The 23,212-nt window shown below is 38.9% G+C and overlaps 1 protein-coding gene across 8 annotated transcripts in view; it reads right to left on the bottom strand.

Annotated features, from left to right (window-relative positions):
* Nucleotides 1–22,422, bottom strand: part of ADAMTS19 (ADAM metallopeptidase with thrombospondin type 1 motif 19) — a 283,872-nt gene extending 261,450 nt beyond the window's left edge. For 4 of the 8 annotated variants that reach the window (XM_015451847.3, XM_065546713.1, XM_065546712.1 and 1 more), the window contains exons 1-2: nt 21,743–22,422; nt 20,465–21,120 (exon numbers count right to left, since the gene is read on the bottom strand). In XM_015451847.3, coding sequence (XP_015307333.2) covers nt 20,465–21,120; nt 21,743–21,833 — 747 coding nt within the window. In that variant the 5' untranslated portion in view covers nt 21,834–22,422. The remainder of the gene's footprint in view (nt 1–20,464; nt 21,121–21,742) is intronic. The other 4 variants (XM_065546714.1, XM_073995178.1, XM_073995179.1 and 1 more) reach the window with 2 other exon arrangements.
* Nucleotides 22,423–23,212: the final 790 nt, after the last annotated feature.

The raw sequence follows: 23,212 nt of genomic DNA, 5'->3' as shown, positions 1-23,212 counted from the left end.
TATTGCACATGAAATATCTTCTATTGTACAACATATGGAACAGCAAAAATCCAAGGAGGAAGGTGGTAATTCAAACTGACCCCTTAGAAGAGAATTTCATTGACTGGAAGGCCATCTTTTCTTCTGTATACCTTGAAGGATTTGATACAGAAAGTTTGTTGGGTGAGAGAAGTGAAGAGGTGAATAATTACGCATGATAGAGGGTGAAGAATTCAGAATATCTGGAAACAACACAGAAAGAAAAGGGGGAGAGCACAGGTGGATGGGGAGAAAGCATGGGAGACAATGAAGTACTAGAAGGCTGAGGTATTCCAATATATTGTATTTCCAAATACCCTAGTTCTTCATCAAAATTTCCTATAATTCCTAAAATGACTGGTCTGAAACTATTTTCTGGGAAAGCAGTGAAGTGCTTAAATGTTCTATACTAGTTGATGCAGAGGAAGCAAAGGCAACGCATGCAAGTGCAGAGAGAAGGAAGGAGCTCAGAAAGGATGTCCACGCTGTTTAACTCCTTACCCCAAGCTTGGACAGAAATCTTGAGTCAAGGCCTTAGACACTCGAGGGCTTCAAGGAATTTCCTGGAGATCTTAGGGCAAAAAGGCCTTCAGGTAACACCTGAAATCTATTTATACATAGTGTGTATAAAGACCTCCATGAAAACACATCAAGCTGCTATCTGAAGTCACCTTTGGGGAGGGTTTGGGGACTGGAGATTCTCTCTTTTTTTTTTTTTCTTTCTTTTTTTAAATTATTATTATTATACTTTAAGTTCTAGGGTACATGTGCATAACGTGCAGGTTTGTTACATATGTATACTTGTGCCATGTTGGTGTGCTGCGCCCATCAACTCGTCAGCACCCAACTACTCGTCATTTACATCAGGTATAACTCCCAATGCAATCCCTCCCCCCTACCCCCTCCCCATGATAGGTCCCGGTGTGTGATGTTCCCCTTCCCGAGTCCAAGTGATCTCATTGTTCAGTTCCCACCTATGAGTGAGAACATGCGGTGTTTGGTTTTCTGTTCTTGTGATAGTTTGCTGAGAATGATGGTTTCCAGCTGCATCCATGTCCCTACAAAGGACACAAACTCATCCTTTTTTATGGCTGCATAGTATTCCATGGTGTATATGTGCCACATTTTCTTAATCCAGTAAGCATTCTTATACACCAGTAACAGACAAACAGAGAGCCAAATCATGAATGAACTTCCATTCACAATTGCTTCAAAGAGAATAAAATACCTAGGGATTCTCTCTGTCTATACTTACTTCAGGTAACACCGGAAATCTATTTATACATAGTATGTATAAAGACCTCCATGAAAACACATCAAGCTGCTATCTGAAGTCACCTTTGGGGAGGGTTTGGGGACTGGGGATTCTCTCTTTCTATACTTACTTCAGTGTTGTTTTACTATTTTACAAAATAATCCATTAATGTTTTGATTTAAAAGAACTGTCAGACTAGATGAAACGTGGGCTAAACAAGCAAAGATCACCTGAGATCACACCACTGAAATGCACTGTTAAGAAATGTAACAGTTTTACCATAACTATTATCAGACTATACCTGTACCACCAGGTTCAAAAAGATTGGAAACTGCTAAGGACACTTGCATTTATCCTGGGAGCAAGAGTGTTAATCAGAGGATGGTTAGGTAATCAGGGGTTGCTATGGTTTGGTTCTGTGTCCCCACCCAAATTTCATCTCAAATTGTAATCCCCAGGTGTCAAGGGAGGGACCCGGTGGGAGGTGATTAGATCATGGGGGATGGCTTCCCCCATGCTGTTCTAGTGATAGTGAAGGAATTCTCACAAGATATGATAATTTAAAAGTCGCAGTTTTGGCCGGGCGCGGTGGCTCAAGCCTGTAATCCCAGCACTTTGGGAGGCCGAGGCGGGCGGATCACAAGGTCAGGAGATCGAGACCACAGTGAAACCCCGTCTCTACTAAAAATACAAAAAATTAGCCGGGCGCGGTGGCGGGCGCCTGTAGTCCCAGCTACTCAGGAGGCTGAGGCAGGAGAATGGCGGGAACCCGGGAGGCGGAGCTTGCAGTGAGCCGAGATCGCGCCACTGCACTCCAGCCTGGGCAACAGCGTGAGACTCCGTCTCAAAAAAAAAAAAAAAAAAAAAAAAGTCGCAGTTTTCCCTGCAATCGCACTCTCGCACTCTCTGTCTCTCTCCTGCCACCTTGTGAAGAAGGTGCCTGCTTCCCCTTCACCTTCTGCCATGATTGTAAGTTTCCTGAGGCCTCCCCAGACATGCAGAACTGTAAGTCAATTAAACCTCTTTTGTTTATAAATTACCTAGTCTCAGGTAGTATCTTTATAGCAGTGTGAGAACAGATTAATACAGGGGTAAAAGACTGCATGTTGCTTTTCATTTGTTTTGGCAAACATATACAGTCATGTAACAACCACTACAATTATTATACAAAATACTTTTTCACCCCAGGAGTTCCTGGTGCACTTTTACAATGAATTCTTTTTCCTCATTACCTGGTTTTTGTCAACCACTGATCCACAGTTTTGTCCTTCCTTCTTAGAATCTCATACAAATAGATTTTTTGGTGTTTAGCTTCCATCATTCATCCATTTTGTGGAATATATATTACTGTTTTTGCTGAGTAGTACTGTGTTGTGTGACAATAACACATTATTGCTTATTTTCCAGTTTAAGGCTATTATGAATAAATCTGCTGTGAATCTTTGAGAACTTTTATGTGGATATTCACCTTTCTTTCTTTCTTAATGACTAATAATATTATCCATCTTTTTCATGAGCTTTTTTTCCATCTGGTATCTTCTTTACTGAAGATACTGCTCAAACATTTTGCCTATTTTTCATGTTGTCTGCCTTCTTATGAATGAAGAGAGTTCTTTACATATTCTGGTAACAAATGTTTTATCAGATATATCTTTTGCAAATATTTTCTCCCACTTCTTGTACTATGTTTTTATGTCAGTGTCATTTGAAAAAGAGATGATTTTAATACTTAAGATGTCCAAATTATGTAATTTACTTTTCTTTTAAGGTTGTAGTTTTGTATCCTACCTAAAATATTTTTATGTCAAAGGAGTGAAGATTTTCTTCTAATGATTTATAGTTTGTTCAAATTAATGTTCGTGGCTGTTGAGATAGCTGCCAAGATTCATTCTTCCTATATTGATGTCAAATTCTTTCAGCACCATATGTCAAGGACTAGAATTTCTCCATTGAATTACATTGGTAACTTTCTTGAAAATCAACTAGTCATATTTAAGTGGAACTATTTCTGGATTCTGTCTTATGTTCCATATGCCTCTTTGTTCCAATATCAGATTATCTGGATTTTAAACCTTTAACATTATCACTTCAATAAGATCATGTAAGTCCTCCAACTTTGTTCTTTTCAGAATTGTTTTGGCTTTTCTAAGTTCTCTGGAATTCCATAACTATAAACATGTTTGTCAATTTCTATCCAAAAAGCTGGTTTTTTAAAAAAAATGAGAGTGCCAAATCTATAAATCAATTCAGAACTAATTGACATCTTAAAATTGAGTTTTCTAATTCATGAGCTACGTATGTATCTCCATTTATGCAGATATACCTTAATTTCTGTCAATATTTTATAATATTCCAGCAATATTTTATAGTTTTTGGTATACTATACAGGTACAGGACATATTTTGTTAAATTTATATTTAAGTATCACATGTTTTTATAGTATTGTAAATGTGCTTATAAAATTTTAATTTCTAATCATTCCTTAGTACTATAAAAAAAGTTATGATAAACTTGTATTTGTACATGAAACTTATATCCCGCCATCTTGCTAAACCTCACGTTAGTTTTAGTGGATTTTCTCTATAGACCATCATGTTTTTTGTGACTAAAAAAACAGCTTTGCTTCTTCATTTACAATCTGACCACCTTTTATTTATTTTCTTGCCTTAGTGAGTTCCTTGCTTCTAGAAGTACTGATGATATTGGACTGTGCCAGGATTATTTCACAGGAAATCTCCCTAACGTGATAATTTCTTACTTAAAAATTTTAAATATACCAACATCAGAAAGGAAACAGAAAGAGAAAGAGAAGATAGATTACATTACAAATCAGCAAATTTCTATGTTAAATTCTACTATTTCTACTCCTATACTTATTCCACATCAATTTCTGTCCCATATCTTGGATCAAAGAATTAAAATGATATGAATCTGTTTTATATCTCTGAAAAATAATACTGAAGCAACAAAGTATCTTCATCAAATACACAAACATACACACCACACACACATAAGGTTTTAAGTTTCACCTCTAGGCCTCATCAACTACCCCACCAGGGTGACTTATTTAATCTCCCTCAGCTTCAGCATCCTTATCTGTAAAATTGAGTGACTACATGTACCTTAGTGGGTTTCTGTGAAAAATTCACCATACCTTATGGCAATATGTATATGGCATATAGCAGTGTTCAATAAATAGTGGCTATTATATTTTGGTCCTCAAGTCTTTGTTTTTAAAAATCAATGCAAATGAAAACTACAGCACCTTCATTCATTGATTTTCCTCTTGTGATTTGATTTTTACTAAAGGTAGAGGTGGCCAGGTGCAGTGGTTCCTGCCTATAATCCCAGCACTTTGGGAGATGATAAGGAGGATCACTTGAGCTCAGCAGTTCAAGACCAACCTGGGTAACACAGAGAGACCCCTCATCTGTACAAAAAAAAAAAAAGTAAAAATTAGCTGCACATAGTGGCACACACCTGTAGTCTGGCAACTGGGGAGGCTCAAGTGGGAGGATTGCTTGAGCATGGGAGTTCGAGGTGGCAGTGAGCTATGATCACGCCACTGCACCCCAGACTGGATGACAGAGCAAGACCCCGTTTTTAAAAAGAAACAAACAAAAAACGGTAGGGGTGCCACTTTCTACCTGTCCTTGTAGGTATTATTAACAGGAGAATCTGGTACTTTTCCCATTCCTTGCAGATATGTTTGTTGTTACTTACTATCCACCACTGACATAACACAGAAAGCTATTCTAATTATTTCATATATGTTTTAAATTTTACTAGTACCTTCAAAATGTCTAAGAGTATCCCACATTATTATGAAAAGATAAAATAAGCATGTGCAAACCAGATTTGTGCTAAGGAAGTGACACTAAATTCTAGGTTATTATTGTATTAATGACAAAAAAATCACAATTGGTTTCCCTTACATAGCAACACCCTATAGAGCCCTTAAAATATAATTTCATTTCTAGAAACTAGATTTACACATAAGCATTTGTTCAAGCAGGTCAGCTGTTTTCCACAAAGTGTGTAACCTTACTACAGCCAAAAGAATTTGTAAATACAGTTTATAATGTACTTTAAAAACCTATGTTATCATCATGGTTATAACCATTTATATGATTGTGATGGTTCTCTGCTTTCTTTTTCACTTATATTGAATTTTTTTAACTCTCTAAGGCTAATTTATTGAAATAAATAAAAGAATAATGAGAATAAAAGGGGAAACAGGCACTGAACACATAGTTGAATGTGTATCTTCTACAGTAAGAGGTAATGGAAAGAAATGAGAGAAGGATTAAGTAGACAGTTGATTATGCAGTTCCAATATAGAGTCTGATGTATTTTCTTACAAGCCTATGCTGAGTTATTAATAGGCTCAGAACGTGAACATGTAAGACCATGTGACCAAGGACCCAAAAATTGGACACTGTGCACTTGTGAAGACTTCACAGCCAAAGGCAAGAGCAGCCAAGTTATTAGAACACTTACTAAAATACTACAACAGAGCTAACTATAGGCAAATGCTTTGGAGACCTTTTAAACCATATTAATGTGCAGTGTTAGGGTGTCCCCAAGGATGCTTTAGTATGTTATTCCAAAGCATTTCAAATGAAAATAGGGGTTTCCATATTCTTAAACTTAAACCACACTCTAAATACAAATCAGTGGCTTTATTTTTCCTCTTTCATCTTTCCACCCACTAACCTCCTTTATGATTCTGCCTCCCTCATAGGAAGGTTGTATCAATTCACACAAATTGTGTAATCTCTTGGGGCCTGACAAAGAGAAGGAACTACAGAAATTGAAAATGCAAAATAAACAATCATGGACATTAAATTAGTAATGAAATCTATTTCTTTAATTTACTGTTGTATCAGCTAAGATTTGGATCTGACTTTCAAATGATACTTACATGTCTTGGCTGTTTTCCTCTGACCATTCGAAAACATCTCTCCTCATAGAATTCCTAGTCATCATTTTATCTCTTAAAGCTAAAACTCAGTGTAAGACATACAGGAATAAAATTTTGATTTAATCTTCACCTACAGTCAACTTAAATAGAAGAAATTCAAGCATATTATTTAAAAAGTTATGAAGATTTCCAGTGTATATCTCTATATATTATTATTCTAAAGCAAAAGACTTAAATATAACCATTCAGATAGAATTTCCTTTCACTTCCTGAGCCAAGTTTTTCCAGGGTAACAGTTGCAACTAGAGCTTTATAAACGTTCACTTCCAAAAAACGATAGTGATTCCACATTTGCTTTCATATCAAATTTCATAACTCCAGGATGTCATTAGTGTCATGACACACCTCTATGTAAGAACTACTAAAATAAGAAAAATTTTCATTGGAATTAACTAAATACAGCATTTCTATCCTTTACTAGGTTTCTTTATCTCATTAATAAATTCATATTAATGGATTAACTATCTAAGGGTCTTTATTTCCCTAACATTTACTCAGTCATAATACCTGTGGTCTGGAGACAACTCTTGAAACTTACATTACCAGAGAGGACATACTGGTTTGGTTTTTAATAAAAAGTACTGTACTGAAATCCTTGGTTCTGTGTAACTAAACACATAGAATAATTTTACACAAGCTTACATTTACAGAATAACTCTGAATGTTTGTGAGTGAAATCCACTCCTGAAAAGATTAGTTTGGGTTTTGTTCATTTGTCTGTATTTGTTTGCTTGATTTGAACCCTGACCCTACCAACTTTGGTCTTTTTCATAGCAGTAGGACAGACATTAAGAGTGGAATCTGGAGTCTGAATCCTGGGTTCATGTCCTAATCCTGCAAAAACACTATCTGTGTGACTTCCTATTTTGTATTCCTTATTTGTATGCCTCCAAATGAGTATCTTGGATTACCTGTTCTCATAAATCCTTTATGGAATTTAAATATTGTTAATGGTTTCAAATTGTTCATTTTAAATACTGTAATATGGACAACCAGTAGCTTATTTTGTTCCTTTTAATCAAGACTCCACTATTGTGTTTCATGCCTACTGCTATGAAAAAGACCAAAGTTGTTAGGGTCAGGGTTAAAATCAAGCAAACAAATAAACAGCATGTTCGAAAACAGATCCTAACAACTCCTCTAGTAATAATCATATTCACAGAGAAAAAAAATCGGTTTTGTATTATTTAAGATAAGATCTCTTCCAAAATGGAATTTCAGAAAACCGAACTTCAGATTAAGCATAAACCCTCCTATCAAAGTCCAGGCAGGTTCTTTGAAGATACTGACAATCTGATCCTAAAATGTATATAGAAATATAAAGAAGCCGGAATGGCCAAAACAATTTATTTTTATTTTTATTTTGAGATGGAGTATCCTCTGTCTCCCAAGCTGGAGTGTAGTGGTGCAAACTTGGCTCACTGCAACCTCCACCTCCCAGCTTCAAGCAATTCTCATGCCTGAGCTTCCTGAATAGCTGGGATTACAGGTGCCCACCACCCTGCTCTGCTAATTTTTGTATTTTTAGTAGAGACGGGGTTTCACCATGTTGGCCAGGCTGGTCTCAAACTCCTGACCCCAAGTGATCTGTCCACCTCGGCCTCCCAAAGTGCTGGGATTACAGGCATGAACCACCGTGCCTGTCAGACCACAACAATTTTGAAAAGAGAAAATCAAAATTAAAGGACTTAAATTTCCACCAAATTAAAAAATATTATAAGCTACATAAATCAATACAGTATGGTATTGACATGAGGATAAATATAGATCAAAACAACACTAAAAATGGTTCAAAAATAAACTCGCACATTTGCAGTCAGTTTACTTTTAACAAAAATGCTACGGCATTTCATGAGGAAAGTATGCTGTTTTCAACAAATGGTTCTGAGATACCACTGGAAAAGTACATGCAAAGAGAAAATGTACAGTCTTACAACATGCACAAAAACTAATGAATCATAGGATTGAAAGTGACACTTCAAATTATGGAAATTATGGAAGAAAACATAGGAGGAAGTCCTTGTGACTTTGGGTTAGACACTGAGTTCTTAGATACAACATCAAAAACATGTTCCATTAAAAAAAAAAAAGATAAATGAGATTTTTATCAAAAGTCTCAAAAATTGGCCTTAAAAGATACCATTAAGAAACTGAACAGATAACCAGAGACTGGAAGAAAACATTAGCAAATCACTTGTCTGATAAAGTATTTACAGCCAGAGTATATAAAGAACTCTTAAAACTAAATAGTAGAAAAAAATAATTAAAAAGTTGGCAAAAGTTTTGAGTAGGCATTTCACCAAAGATGACAGATATTACAATGGCTATGAACTGGTGCATGAACTGATGCTCAATATAATTAGTCACTAGGAAAACAATTAAAACCACATGAGATACCACTGCAAATCCATAAAAGTAATCCAAAAGAGACAATAGAGGCACAAAGTAGATTAATGGTTGCCTGGGACTGGAGATAAGAACAGAGTGACTCCAGATGGGTATAAGGGACCCTTTGAGTTGATAGAAATGTTCCAAAACTAAGTTGTGATGGTTGCACAATTCTGTAAATGTACTAAAACCATTGAATTGTACACTTAAAATGAGAGATTTCTGTGGTACGTAAACAAGTATTGTTGAGGATGTTGAGAAACCGGAATCCTCATACGTTACTGGGGGGAATATAAAATGATATAGTAATTTGAAAAAAAGTTTGGCAGTATCTTAAAATACTAAACAAACTTACTGTACAACCTAGTAATTGCAGTCCTAGGTTTCCACCGAAGAGGAGTGAAAATAGCCATCTACACAAAGACTTGTACACAAATATCTATAGTAGCTTTATTCATAATAGCCAAAAAATGGAAACAATCCAAATGCCCACCAACTGATGAGTGAATAAACAAAATGTGGTATTTCAGGACAGTGGAAATAGTCCATGAAGAAAAAAAGAATGAACTACTGATACATGCTACCAGGTGAATGCACCTCAAAAACATCAAGTTAAGTGAATGTGGACAGACACAAATGGCCGAATTTTATAATATTACATTTATATGAAAGGCAAATCTATAGAGACACAGAGTAGATTAATGGTTGCCTGGGACTGGAGATAGGAACACATGACTGCAGGTGGGGATCAGGGACCCTTCCAGTTGATGGAACTGTTCTAAAACTAAGTTGTGATGGTTGCACAATTCTATAAATGAACTAAAAAACACTGAATTTTACGCTTAAACTGGATGAATTTTAGGGTATATAAATCATACCTCAAAAAAGATGTTGGAAGAAAGGGGATTTGCAGTATCCTTTTTAATTTGTTACATTTTAAATACTGATTTACCCTGAAAAAATCAGCCTGACATATCCATGAACGTATCTTACTAATGAGAGATAATTAGGGTGCACTTGGAAAAAATTCTACATAGGAACTTTCATCTTAAAATATCAATTCAATATATTTTAAAACATTATTAAATAGAACCACCTATTTTGAACTGACAGAATTTTAAGTGGTGATCTACAGAGAAATTATCCATGTTAGCAAAAAAAATGGGGCACTAAATAATTAAATTTATAAACAGGCAGCTATTTCCACAATGAGTTACTCAGCCTTTAAATGTGTTGATTATATTTATATACAAATATTATTTCCATGATGAATTACTCAAACTTTCTATCTTGTAATAAAATTTTAAAGTTCTATTTACTTCATCTGTAAGAATATAACCAGAGCCAGACAACACAAACACCCTAGATATGCTAACTATATGCAATTTCCTCTGTCAGTAACCTAATTGCCTATCTATAAATTGGGCAGACTAAAATATTTGTTGGTAACATAATAATCTTATAATGGAAATGTACCTATAATATTTTAGTTGCTAATATATACATTCAAATCCAAATTATAATGGAGACAGACCAAATGCATTAATGTGATTAGCTGATATAATCACCTGCCTCTCCACTGCTCTTAGCAGGTTAATTTTTTTTTAACTGTTAATTTTAATAAGTTTTACAGGACATTTGACATCCAAATACCTGGAATGTGAATGAGTAGAAAAGACCTTCTTTTTTTTTTTGGCATTTGAGATAGTTTACCATTCAGTTCTTATGCATTTTCAAGGTCCTTTTAACCCCATACTGCACTGCTATTCCAGGATAGACAACCTCTCACAAAGAGTTTACAATTTTCTCTACACCACTGATTTTCTAACATCCCACTACAATATGCCTCGGTCTTCCTTTATCCACATCTGAACTGACCTTTTCAGTCTGAAGTTATATTTCTTCTTTTATTTCTGATAAATTTTATTTTAATAAATATAATAATATATAAATAGATAATATATAAATATAAAATTATATTTAAGAAATATAATATAAATATATAACTCCAATAATATTGTGAAACAGCTGGAGTAATTCTCCTGCTGCAATTTTACTGATAAAATGGCTGATGAATGAAACTACTTACTTCTATTTAATATTTCCAGATTCTAGAAGAGGAAGCAGATTTCAATTTTTGCTTTCTTTTTATTTGAAGAGTAGGAAAACACTCATGCTGGCATTCATGTTCCATTGTGTTACCTTCCAACTAGTTCACACGTATACTGTGTTGATTAATAATTTTAAATCCATAGAATCCTTTTTAGCTCACTAGCATCTGAGTCGGTTTCTGGGACCATATTATTAAGTAAGGACAGGATGTATCTAATTTTACTGTTACTGGAACTTTCCAAAAAGAGCATATGAGGATTAAAATTCATGCAAGATCCTTAGGGTATGAAGTTTAGTGGATGCAAATCCAGTAGGAAAGAATCTTGAGCTCTGTTGTTTTCAGAGCCACTGAAGTGGCTGCCCTCAAATTTTAGCTTGCATAATGAGATACCATCTCACACTAGCCAGAATGGCTATTATTAAAAAGTCAAAAAATAGCAGATCCTAGCAAGGTTGTGGAGAAAAAAGAATGCTTATAAACTGTTGATGGCAGTTTAAGTTAGTTCAACCATTGTGGAAGATAGTGTGGTGATTCCTCAAATACCTGAAAGCAGAAATACCCCATATGACCCACCAATCCCATTACTGGGTATATACCCAAAGGAATATAAATTGTTGTATTATAAAGACACACACGTGTGTGTGTTCATTGCAGCACTATCCACAATAGCAAAGGCATGGAATCAACCTAAATGCCCGTCAATGGTAGACTGGATAAAGAAAATGTGGTATATATACACTATAGAATACTGTGCAGCCCCAAAAGAGAACGATATCATGTCCTTTGCAGCAACCTGGATGGGGTTAGAGGCCATGATCCTTAGCAAACTAACACAGGAACAGAAAATCAAACACCGCATGTTCTCATTTATAAGTGGGAGCTAAATTATGAGAACACATGGACACATAGAGAGGAACAACAGACACTGGGGCCTACTAGAGGGTTGAGGGTGGGAGGAGAGAAAGGATCAGGAAAACTAACTAATGGGTACTAGGTTTAATATCTGGGTGATGAAATAATCTGTAAAACAAATCCCCATGACACAAGTTCACCTACTTAACAAACCCGCATGCGTACCCCTGAACTTAAAAGTACCTTATTTTTCAAAAAATAAGTACCTTGTATTCTTTTTGTTTGTTTATTTATTCATTTATTTGGAGACAGGGTCTTGCCTGCCTTCCTTCCCTTCCTTTCTTCCTTCCTTCCTTCCTTCTTTCCTTTTCCTTCCTTCCTTTTTCTTTCTTTCCTGCCTTTCTTTTCCTCCCTACCTCCTTCCCTCCCTATCCCTCTCTTTCTCTGTCTTTCTTTCACTCTTTTGAGACAGGGTCTCATTCTGTCACCCAGGTGTAGCGCAGTGGTGCAATCACAGCTCACTGCAGCCTCTAATTCGTGGGTTCAGGTGATCCTCCCACCTTAGCCTCCTGAGTAGCTGGGGCTGCAGGCATGTGCCACCACCCCAGGCTTATTTTTATCTTGGACTCTTTTTAAATTCATATTTTAGGTTTGTCATTCAATCTGGAATCCTTATTTTTTATAGAGACTACCTCTACCTCACCAAACCACATCCCCCCACACCCCCATACACCCCACCGCCTGATTTTGATCCTGGTATCTACACACCACACTTGAAGAAACAGAACATCAAGGAGCATGGTCAAATGGCTGATGATGTAGCCTCACTGCAGAAGTGGTCTTATTTTAAATAAAGCTAGGCTGAGGCTAGTAGACTACAAAAAGAGTTTAGGGCAAAATATCCTTATGTTTATCCTTTGAATGTGCTTAAGAAAAAAATATATATATGTTTAGATCTCATTTATTTTAAATGGAAAACAATAGAAAAGCAGAAGCATTTGGTAATCCCAAAACTGGCCTGGGCTCACCAGCACCATTCCCTGATCATCTGAGTTAGAGTCTAAAAAGTTAATAATTTATTGCAGATACATGCACATTAATTATGAGATGAAGTCAAGTTTCTCTCTCTGGAAAAGGCAGACACTAAACCATCTAATCCCTAAGGTACTTCCCAACACCGCCATGTAATAATTCTATAAAAATATCTGGGTAGCACTGGAATGGCTAAGCTCCCATTTTCTCACTTCTCTCAGTCTAGGGCTTGGCATCAGAATAATGATGAGATGGATGTGCTCACTATAGCTGCACCCTAAATGCACTCTGCATCAAATTATGGTTCTCAGTTTGCTAAGGGAATCTTAAAACTTCCTTTCAGGAAACCTCCAAATCATAATTCAAGGGGGACTACTAGTTCTCCCACTGCTCCAAAACATATCCCATCTACCAGGAACCTGGAACTCCTCTGATTCTTCTTCATTTTGCAAATACGAAGACATAAAACCCTCTGGGGTAAAAATGCAATTGCAAATAAGTGGAAACATTCAATTGTGCATGAGCTCAATTAAAATGTGCTCTGTTTTAGTGTTGCATAAACATATTTTCAGGCTCTATAAAGAATTTTGTTATTTAAAAGTATACTATATTTATGATTCAGTTAACAAACTTAAAATAAATACATGCAATTATTTACTGATTATTAAATAATCAAAATTTCTTCTCACAAAATTGGTCCATGTCTCAGTTCTCTGAGAATGCAGACATAGGTTAATATATGATTAGTTTATTTTTAATGTACAATGTAGCTTATTTGATCAGCATCACAATTCTGTTTATTCAGTCTTCCTTTGATGAAGACTAACGTATCTACATATTGCTCCTCTCATAATCCAGAAACTTCTCTCACACATAACTATATTATTCATGCTACTCTGATGCTAAACTGGAAATCCACAGAATGCCATAAAGGTAGGTACACTTAAAAACCAGTTATTTCGACCGGGCACGGTGGCTCACGCCTGTAATCTCAGTACTTTGGGAGGCCAAGGCGGGTGGATCACGAGGTCAGGAGATCAAGACCATCCTAGCTAATATGGTGAAACCCCATCTCTACTAAAAATACAAAAAATTAGCCAGGCATGGTGGCGGGCGCCTGTAGTCCCAGCTACTTGGGAGGCTGAGGCAGAAGAATTGCTTGAACCCAGGAGGCAGAGGCTGCAGTGAGCTGAGATCGCACCATAGCAATCCAGCCTGGCGACAGTGAGACTCCGTCTCAATAATAATAATAATAATAATAATAATAATAAATAACATCTTTCACCTATTAGATTTCACAAAGGTCAAAAATTTTAATAATAACGTCCGTACCAGTAACAGGACATGGGAAAGAGAAACTCTCCTATTCTCCTGGTCTGAGACTGTAAAGTAGCACCATCTCTATGGGTACAATTAAGCAATATCTGTCCAAATTACCAATACACATGCCCTTTAATACAGATATACATTAGAGGCAAAACAGCATTTCTACAGAATCCTATATATTTAGCCTTGTTCTTAATAGGAAAATATTGTATTCAATCAAATATCCAGGAACACCAAACTGATTAGGTAGATTACAAAAGATCCTTGCAATCAGATATAAGAGGACTAAACAAAAGGGGAATCTCTTTACACATTCAAATGTGATAATACCGTGTGTGTGTGTGTAAACAATATGGGTTTTTAAAAAACTGTAAGTGTATACATGTATATATATTTGTTTATGCATAAACTACCTCCAGATCAGACACTATAAGCAGATGACCCTGGTTACCTCTAGGATGGAAAACTAAGTACTAACCAGGGGATAGGTATTTGAGGAAGATTTTTCATTGCATATCTTTTTGGAGATTCTGTGTGGTAACATCTGAGTCCTTATAATTTTGAAAATGATTTTACTTTGGCCTCAGATTTGAATGGTATTTTGTGTGACCATATAATCCAGGACTTAGAATGACTCTTCCTCAGAATTCTGAAGTTACCTGATCCTCTGGCACCCAGTATTACTGATTCAATCCTCTAAAGTCAATCTGACACACATCCCACTGTAGATCATCTCTCCTCCATTAAATGCATAGGATTTTCTCTTTCTCTTTGATTTTCTAATATTCTGTCAATGTGTATCTAGATTTGGGTCCCTCTTAGGTCATGCGGAGTTTTGTGGTTGGTCCTTCACTCTGAAGGTTTGTGTCTCATCTCTGACAAATTTGTTTCTGACGCTGAAAAAAAGGTCTCTTAACCTTTATCCAATTAACCTTGGTTATATCAACCAATTCAATCAGAATCACTGGTCTCTTTACCTCTCCCTAACTAATCTTGGTTATATCAACCAATTCAACTAGAATCGCTGACTTAATACTCCACACATCATCTGGAAAATATGTCGCTGAGGCATACAGCATGCTGAATGCTCATAGCTAGCAGACACTTCCTTTGTCTTACAGCACACAACCATTTCCACCAGTCAGCCTGTGACAAGAGTCAGCCATATTTGTCTGAACACTGGTAGGTACAACATTCTGTAAATGTATAATTTAATCAATATTTAAATATTAAATAATTAAATATGAAAGCCAGTGAAATCTGAGTGCAAAATACATTTTTGTTTCCGTGAAAACTTTGGAAAAACAAGAAAGTTGTTTAAAAATGTTGCTACAATTTTGAAAGGAAACAACAATAAAGAATGAAAATTTTTAAAATCAAGAATTCTACACATAAACTGCTTTCCATTTGTCTTTATTTTTAATTCCAAATACGGAAACCTGTATTGAAAATTGCTTTTGGTGTATGCTGAGCGAGGATCATCCAGAACATCATTTATCTCATCTACCCTCTACCCTCAGAGAAGTAACATCTGGCCTCATATCCAAAGTCTAACTGATAGGTAGCATATAATTGCATGTATTTTTACAATTGAATCTTTATACTGATTTTTTAAATGCATTCCTATTAGAGAAATGTTTGATATAGACCTATGATTCATGGCTCACAACTTCTTCTTATTATTATATATTCATTTGGCCATTGTATTATGTTCTGGGACAATTTCTGGGTTTGATCTTCCATATCACAAATTTACCTATCAGCTCATCTATTGAGTTTTTATTCTAACAGAGATATAATTTCAGTTCCATTGTATCTAATCTGTTTTTTTTTTATGGATAGAAGTTTGTTCTTATTTTTTTAATTTATTTTTTTCCATGAATATATACCTGCTCTTATTCTTCTGGGCATTAGATTTCTGTTATTCTATTTATTAATTTTTTGCTTCTTGTATTAATTAACAAGAGTTTTAGACTCTTTTTATATTATTTTCTTCAAAATGTAATATTCTTGGGTGTCAGCTCATCTTTTCTTGGCTTCCCTGCTCACCTATCTGTTGTGACTAGTTCAGTTTACTCAGCTCTCCTTGAGTTAGAGACAGATGGGACATTTGACTCGGTGCAAGAATCCAACAGCTCATCTTTTGAGAGTAGAGACTATTTCCTGGGTGTCACCCATGTGCCTGGGTAAGCTCTGCATCTGTTCTCTGTTCCTGTGTTAGCGACATGTATGTGGCTTCTGGTGCTTGGCAGAATGGGATAACAGAGAAAACAAATCCTACTCTTATTCTAGGTCCCTTTCTGCTCACTGCATTGCCTTTCCCTGCATGTACAGCGGCACTTCTGGCATGGCTCCTGCAATTCACAGATGTTTTCTAATGACTATATGTTTCCCTTAATCCAAGCCAAACTGTTTCAATCTTTCAGGAGATATTTAAAATATCTGATGTCCTGATGACATTCTCTTCTAATACTGCTTTATATTTATTTAGAATATCTTTTCTATCATTCCTAAGATTTTGCTTGAAAGAAGAAAGTAGATATATGAGGTCAGTCTGTAATCTTAATTTTTTCATTTGGATGTTGATTGATTCCACTGGTTCTCCTTGTTATGTGTTTATTTCCCTTTACCCATTCCTGCTCTGACAGCAGCTTTCACACTGCTAACTGATATAGTGCCTTATTTAAATGGGAGTCACAAAAATATTTAATTGTTTAAAACTTCCCACAGCATAGAATACTTTAGTGCAAATAAGATAAAAAATAATTGAATTTACAGAAGGCTCCAGATTCTGTAATAAAAGCTAACCAAAATGACTACTGGATAAAACTCTTAATTTAAGTAGGAAAAGGTGGAATTAGTTTTAGTATCCACACTTCATCATATGGAAAAAATAATCTAAGTAGTCTGCCATGTCAGTAGTCCATTAAAAAAAACATAGGCCAGGTATATACTAATCTAGTTTATTTTGGCCCAGTGCTTATAAGAATGTTTTTAGAAAAAAAAAATTGTGTTAACTTTGAGCAAAGATAATTGTTGCACAGTTTCATGGGATTTAATTTGTTGCTTTTGTGTGTTTTAACTTTTTAAGATGATTTTAAAATATAAAGTACTTCATCTGTTGTATTTTATTATTCAGTGATTTTTACTGAGTACCTACTAAAAACTAAAGTGCTGGAAATGAAAAGAGATGAACAAGACAGTGCCATCAGAGCACTCATGGTATACCTGTATTTTCATACATCTCAACCTATTGTATTTCCCTGTTTTCATTGGGGACTGGCAAGTTAGGTTGAGAGCCCCGTGAAATATATCGAGACTGCTTCATCTTCTTTTTGTATTCTCAATATCTGGAAAAGGCCTTAGTCATAAGAGTTGTTCAATAAATGTTTAATTGATTAGTAGTAGTATATTTGCATGCTTATAAGACCTAATATACGACTCAAATAAGATTGTTATTCAATAATACACTAATCAGGACAAATAGAAATAATAACGCTTCACAGATCAATTGCTACATATATAAGTATAATTTGTACATTTTATATAGAGACAGATCCAGATATGATATCCAGAAAGATTAAAAACTTTGAAGAGGCAGCTCTTGCCCCATATCCAAAATCTCCATTCTGGCACTTTTCCTTTGATAACACAAGTTAGCGTAGTACCTGGAGAGTAAATTGGTCAATCTTATAAATGTTCACTTAATTGGATAGCTGATGTTCTATTTCCTTTCCTACAGACTTTTGGATCCTTTTAAACATTTCATAATCCAAAAGATATTGAAAAGTTCAGGTACCAGTAGGCAAAACTTACTATCAAGAGAGGGGAGGGGAAGGTACTGTTAGTGAAATACCCTCTTCTCTGCAACTGACAATAAGAAAGCTTTCCCTGAGAAGAGAATAATTGTTGCAAACTAATGGCAGTTGCATTTATAAATGATTCATCATCTCTATATAAAGGTATCATAATTCCTCACATTAGCATTACAGGATCACAGAATTCTTGAGATATAGAGGAACAGGTAAGGAGTTTTGTGAATATTCAGTTAGAAAAAGCCCATATTCTTGCAGACAAGGCTTTTGAAGTTTGATCTCTAGACATTTTAAGATCATTTCTCTCTATCGCATCTTCTGGCCTAGTCATAGGAGATAATCGTTATCATTCCCTTGACAGGTCCTGTATTTTCATGCCTGCACTCAGTCTCCTCCCTCTACCTACAACACTCCAGCTTTTTTTTCTGCCTGGCGAAATCCTCTCCATGGTTTAAGATCCAGTTAAACTTCATCTGCTTTGGGAAGCATTCCCCACCTCTCCCAAGGGATTTTTACCTTAGCATAACATTCGATTCATTGTGCTGATCTGTCACTGTCTTGTGACTACCTGTGTCATTTCCACTTATACATGATATCTTTCTCTTAATTCTGGGGCCCCTAAAAGGCAGAACATTCTATCCCCTAAACAAGGGACCTGGAATACATTAAATATCCAACAGAATTTTAATCCCACCTTCCAATTTGTTTAATTAAATCATCTAATTCTCTAATTTTACCTATGGAAACTGAAGCCTAGAGAGATAAGGAGCTTGTCAGTCATCAGGGAACAAATCTCTTCCAGAGTACAGATAACAACTCTCTCTTTCCTTATCCACCAGCTCATAAGGGAAAAGGGCTGGCATATTAGAGTCTAGAGTAACAAACCCACCCTTCTTGGCTATTTGCTTAACTTTTTACTGAAAACCTAACTCCTAAACTGTATTGCTGGCAATGGTAGTTTTCCTCAATAACAAAGACTTCCCAGTTCAGAACATATACATATGTAGCTAATAGGAAAAGTGAGTAAAAGTCCAACATGATAAACAGGGAGGTATGTCAAACTCCTATTCAGTCTATGAAAAACCTACTTATAATTCTAACTTTGCTTCCTTAAATACAGAGAGAAGGAATGGGTCATTTGGAAAATCTGACCAAAAGTGCACATTTCAACACAGTGAAATTCTTTATCCCCCATTGCTCCTACCACACCAGGAACTTTCTATATGTGATTATTTAATCCCCAGCCAAAAGCTAGTGGACAATGAAATCTCCACAAAACGTTTTCCCCAGTGAAATGTTCAAACATCAGTTCCACAGAAAACCTTTTAATAAAAGCTTTACATGTAATTTTTCCATGCCAATTTTTTTCACTTAAGCCTAAAAATGCCCATATTTGAATATTCATCATTATGAGCACTGTCCAACAGTGTACATCATTCGACTATGGGATCTTGGTTCAGGGGTGGGGGGCAGGTGGTAGGTTTGGGTGGCTGTGACTGTGCTGATTATTTTCTGCTATCCACTGCTGTTGGATTTTCTCCAAATGAGCAGTTTGCTTCCATGCAAGTTCCTGTGGATTTCTCAGTGGCTCACTATGAAGAGCAAAATGAAGCCACAAATCACAAGGACATTTTTGATATTTTATGAGTTTTTTCTTAAACCAATTTATATTAAGCCCATGGTGGTGGGAGCAACCATAAAGGACATGGTGGTGTTGCACAACAACGTGAATGTACTTAATGCCATGTACCTGTACGTCTAAAAACGGTTACAATAGTAAATTTTATGTTATGCATATTTGACCACACACACACACACACACACACACACACACACAAAGGACAACTTATAGAAGCTTGTCCTAACCCCTGAATCATGACAGAGGGAGAAAAATCAAATGATGTTCTGCATTGACAGAGCAAATGGCTTTTACTTTCCATCCCAACAGGCCATTTAACAAGGCTCTCCACCTTGCTCCTTTCCTCCAAAGAGTGGAAAGAAGAAAAGAAACTACTGTCAAATGAAATGTAAATCACAGAACCATAACCCTTTGAACACGGATTGGATGATAATGTCACCCATTACTCAACAGCTCCAGTCTCTCAATTGAGTCCCTCCCAACTCCTATCTTTCACAAAAACAGTGAACAGGTGTCCAGTATGGCTCTGGATGTGTTTAAATTCTAGACAACTGTCAGAGTAATTCCCTATAGAATTGTTCTTACAACTTTGAAGTAGGTTATGAAAAAGCTCTAAGATAACAGATGAGGAACAGAGAGTGCTGTGCAAACACGGAGGAGATTCATCAGTGAGCCGACTGGTTGTTTTTGAGTTTCTAAAAGGCATCACGTGGTGCCCTTATTTCAGAAAACCCTGGAGAACAGAAAGAAGAGCCATTGGGAAGAAGTTACAAAAAGGCACAGTTTCATGTAGTTTCGAAAGACACATAACCATCTGGAAGGAGAAGGCCATTTATCCATCCAATTAGACGTCGGATTTACATAACTGCCCTGGAGATGTTCCATGGGAGGCAAAAGATGTAGACACCTGGGGTGCAGTCTAGGTCGAAGCTCAAAAGGAGCACACTGAAAGGGGAGAAGGTGCATGCAAATCAGCCTGATCTATGGGGCAAGGAGAGGAGCAGCAGGGGAAAATGGAGAGTTAGGGAAAGAAGGCGCTTACCAGGCCACCTCCACAGGTGCTGAAAGAGGCCAGCGAGCCAGGGTGCCGCAGCACAGCTCCGGTGTAGAAGCAGCCTGCGTCGGGCGGCGCGGGAGGGTGCGGGGCGGATGCTGCCCCCGTGGGGCCGGGGCCGGGATTTGGCCGCTGTTCCACTGCGAAGCGCGGCGCCAGGAAGCGGCCGTCTCTCCGGAGCAGCAGGTACAGGTCCCGAGAGAAGGCCGGGATCCGCAGCAACACTTCATCGCCATCCGGCTCGGCAGGCTGGGCCGGGGGCGGGGACGGGGGCGGCTGCGGGGGAGGCGGCGGCTGCCACGAGGCCGGGGCGCCCGGGGACAAGGCAGCAGCCCCGCTGGATCCCCGCGGCAGCTCCTGCGACTCGAGTTCCTCGTCCTCCTCACCCTCCGACGGCGGCGGGGGCCGGAGCCGGGACTCTGATCGGCCCTCCACGGGATCCTCCAAAGGCACCGGAGCCACAGAGCGCACCTCGCGTGAGCTGCCGGGAGCCTGCGCCCGGGCGCTTCCGCCGGCCCCAACGCCGCGCAACCAGCCTGGGTCCGCGCTACCCCCGCTGCCGCCAGCCGTGTCCACCGGCTCCCGGCGCCAGAGCGCAGGAGACACGACTTCCCACTCCTCGCGGTCGGGGGCGAACTGCAGCTCTGCGGGCGGGGCAGACAGAAGTGCGGGGCTTAAAGTGCCGCGGTTCCAGTAGCACAAATATTTCCAAGCTCACAATCCATAGATACAGGGCGCTCGCGTTGAATGCAATGGAGACCACCCGTCTAGCCCCTGAAACTCTTTGCAACCCCAGAAGCTTTGCGATCAGATTACAGACCCCAGCATTTTCAGAGTAAAAGTACGATTATATTGGGGGCGGGGGAAGGGGGAATCAAAGTTTGGTGACCGTACTTCATTGTTGAAAAGAAAACCGATGCAAAGACTCCAGCACGAGTAAACGATTTCTGAAGTGTATGCTAGAGCAGAGCGTTGCTATCAACTTAGGTACGTTCTAATTTTCCTCCAGGTGCTGTAAACGTACCTTTGCAAATATTATTGCTCTAATTAGAAGGAAACTATTCCACATACGGTTAAAACGAGGCCGGCAGAAGTGTGCTTCATTTCCGAACTTGACCCCTTAACCCGCACCTCAAGCTCATTTTTATTGCTACCTACTGAGCTCTGCTCTCCACGCACCGGTTGCACCAGCCCTGCCGACCCCTACGTTCGCGGTCTCCGCTGGGATGGCTGGAAAGGAAGCGAGAAAGTCATGGAAGAACTTACCTGAAACGATCCCATTCGACAGAAACCCCAGCTGGTAAAGGAGGCAGCAGCAGCAGATGTGAGTCAGGCGCATCTCGCGGTTCTTCCCCATACTGCGCTCCGGCGGCCGCGGCTTCTCGCCCGGCGCACGCCTCCAGCGCGATCCACTCCGGGCGCAGCGGCCTCCCCGGAGCGCTAGGAGGCCGGGCGGCGAATTTGCCCAGGCCCTTTGTCTGCCGGGGGAGGGGGTGTTGGGGTGGGGGGGTAGGCTCTGTGACTCCAGGAGGCCGCCGAAGCCCTGGCGGGGGTGGGGTGGGGTCGGGTGGGGGGAGGAGCGGGGGAGGCAGTGCCGCGGCCCCGCAGCGCTGGAGCTCCCTGGCGAATTAGGTGATGAGTCTATTTTCTGTGTTCTGGACGCTGCAGGAGTTTCCGAGGCCGAGCAGGCTAGTGCTGGAGCCCCACAGGACAGACCCACAGCCAGCCGAGAGCCGGGAGTGCTGCCTCTGGACAGGCGGAGGACTGCCCGGCGCGGGCAGGAGAGCTGTGGTGTCCGAGCCGAGGCTCGCCGCCTGCACCCGCGCGGAACGGGCGGAGGCTGGTGTCACAGTCTCAGCAACTTGGTGTGCCAAGCTCCGCACACTCCTCACGCTCCTTGGGACGCAACGCTGAAAGCTCTCACCCGCAGCAGCACGGAAGGGAATGAGTAGGGAGATGGGAAGACACGACTAGAGAGGTGGGTTGTAGAGCAGAAAAGAATCAAGGACATCTGATCAGAAAAAGGGACCAAGGGGTGCCCGCCAAGCGTGACTTTGCGGGACAAAGGTCCCAGAACACTGTGCACGTGCTCAAACGCCGGTTGGGATGGGGTGGGGACCCAAAATCCCTCACCTGACTATTGATTGGCCACTCGGGAAGGCCTGATTTGCATCCATCCCCTGCCCCCCATCAGTCAGTTGAGGTGTGTGCAGGTAGAGGTGCCTCCCCCTTCCCATCCCACTCCTCAATCCAGCTCCTCTTTTTGTCAAATTCACACATCACACAAGGCAAAAATTAGTGCAGACTTGACCACAAAGCTCAGGCCTCATTTACCAAAGGCCTTTGATTTGTCTTCTCATCTTTGTCGGAATTTTCTAAGCCCGGAGATAATGTAATTTGTCATGGAATGTGCTTTAAAGGTTCCCAGGAGAGTAGGCACCCTTACCTTTCAGAGCCTCTTTTCCTTCCTTATCTTCATAGCTCACCATTCATCAGTACTATCAGTTTTTCTCCTTCCCTACCCCACCCCATCACACACACACACACACACACACACACACACACACACACACACGGAGTCCTAAAAGGAGTAAGAGTAAGGGAATCAACATTAAACATTATATTCTAAAGATCTCAGACCAGGTAAGATTATTTTGCCTTCTGTACTTTTTACTTGTACATATAAAATATATTTTTGCTGTTTCTGTCCTCTTTGGGGGCAGTTCAACCCCAAAT

The sequence above is a fragment of the Macaca fascicularis genome, chromosome 6, assembly GCF_037993035.2.
Source record: "Macaca fascicularis isolate 582-1 chromosome 6, T2T-MFA8v1.1".
NCBI lineage: Eukaryota > Metazoa > Chordata > Mammalia > Primates > Cercopithecidae > Macaca > Macaca fascicularis.
This window is presented reverse-complemented; position numbering and strand designations above follow the sequence as displayed.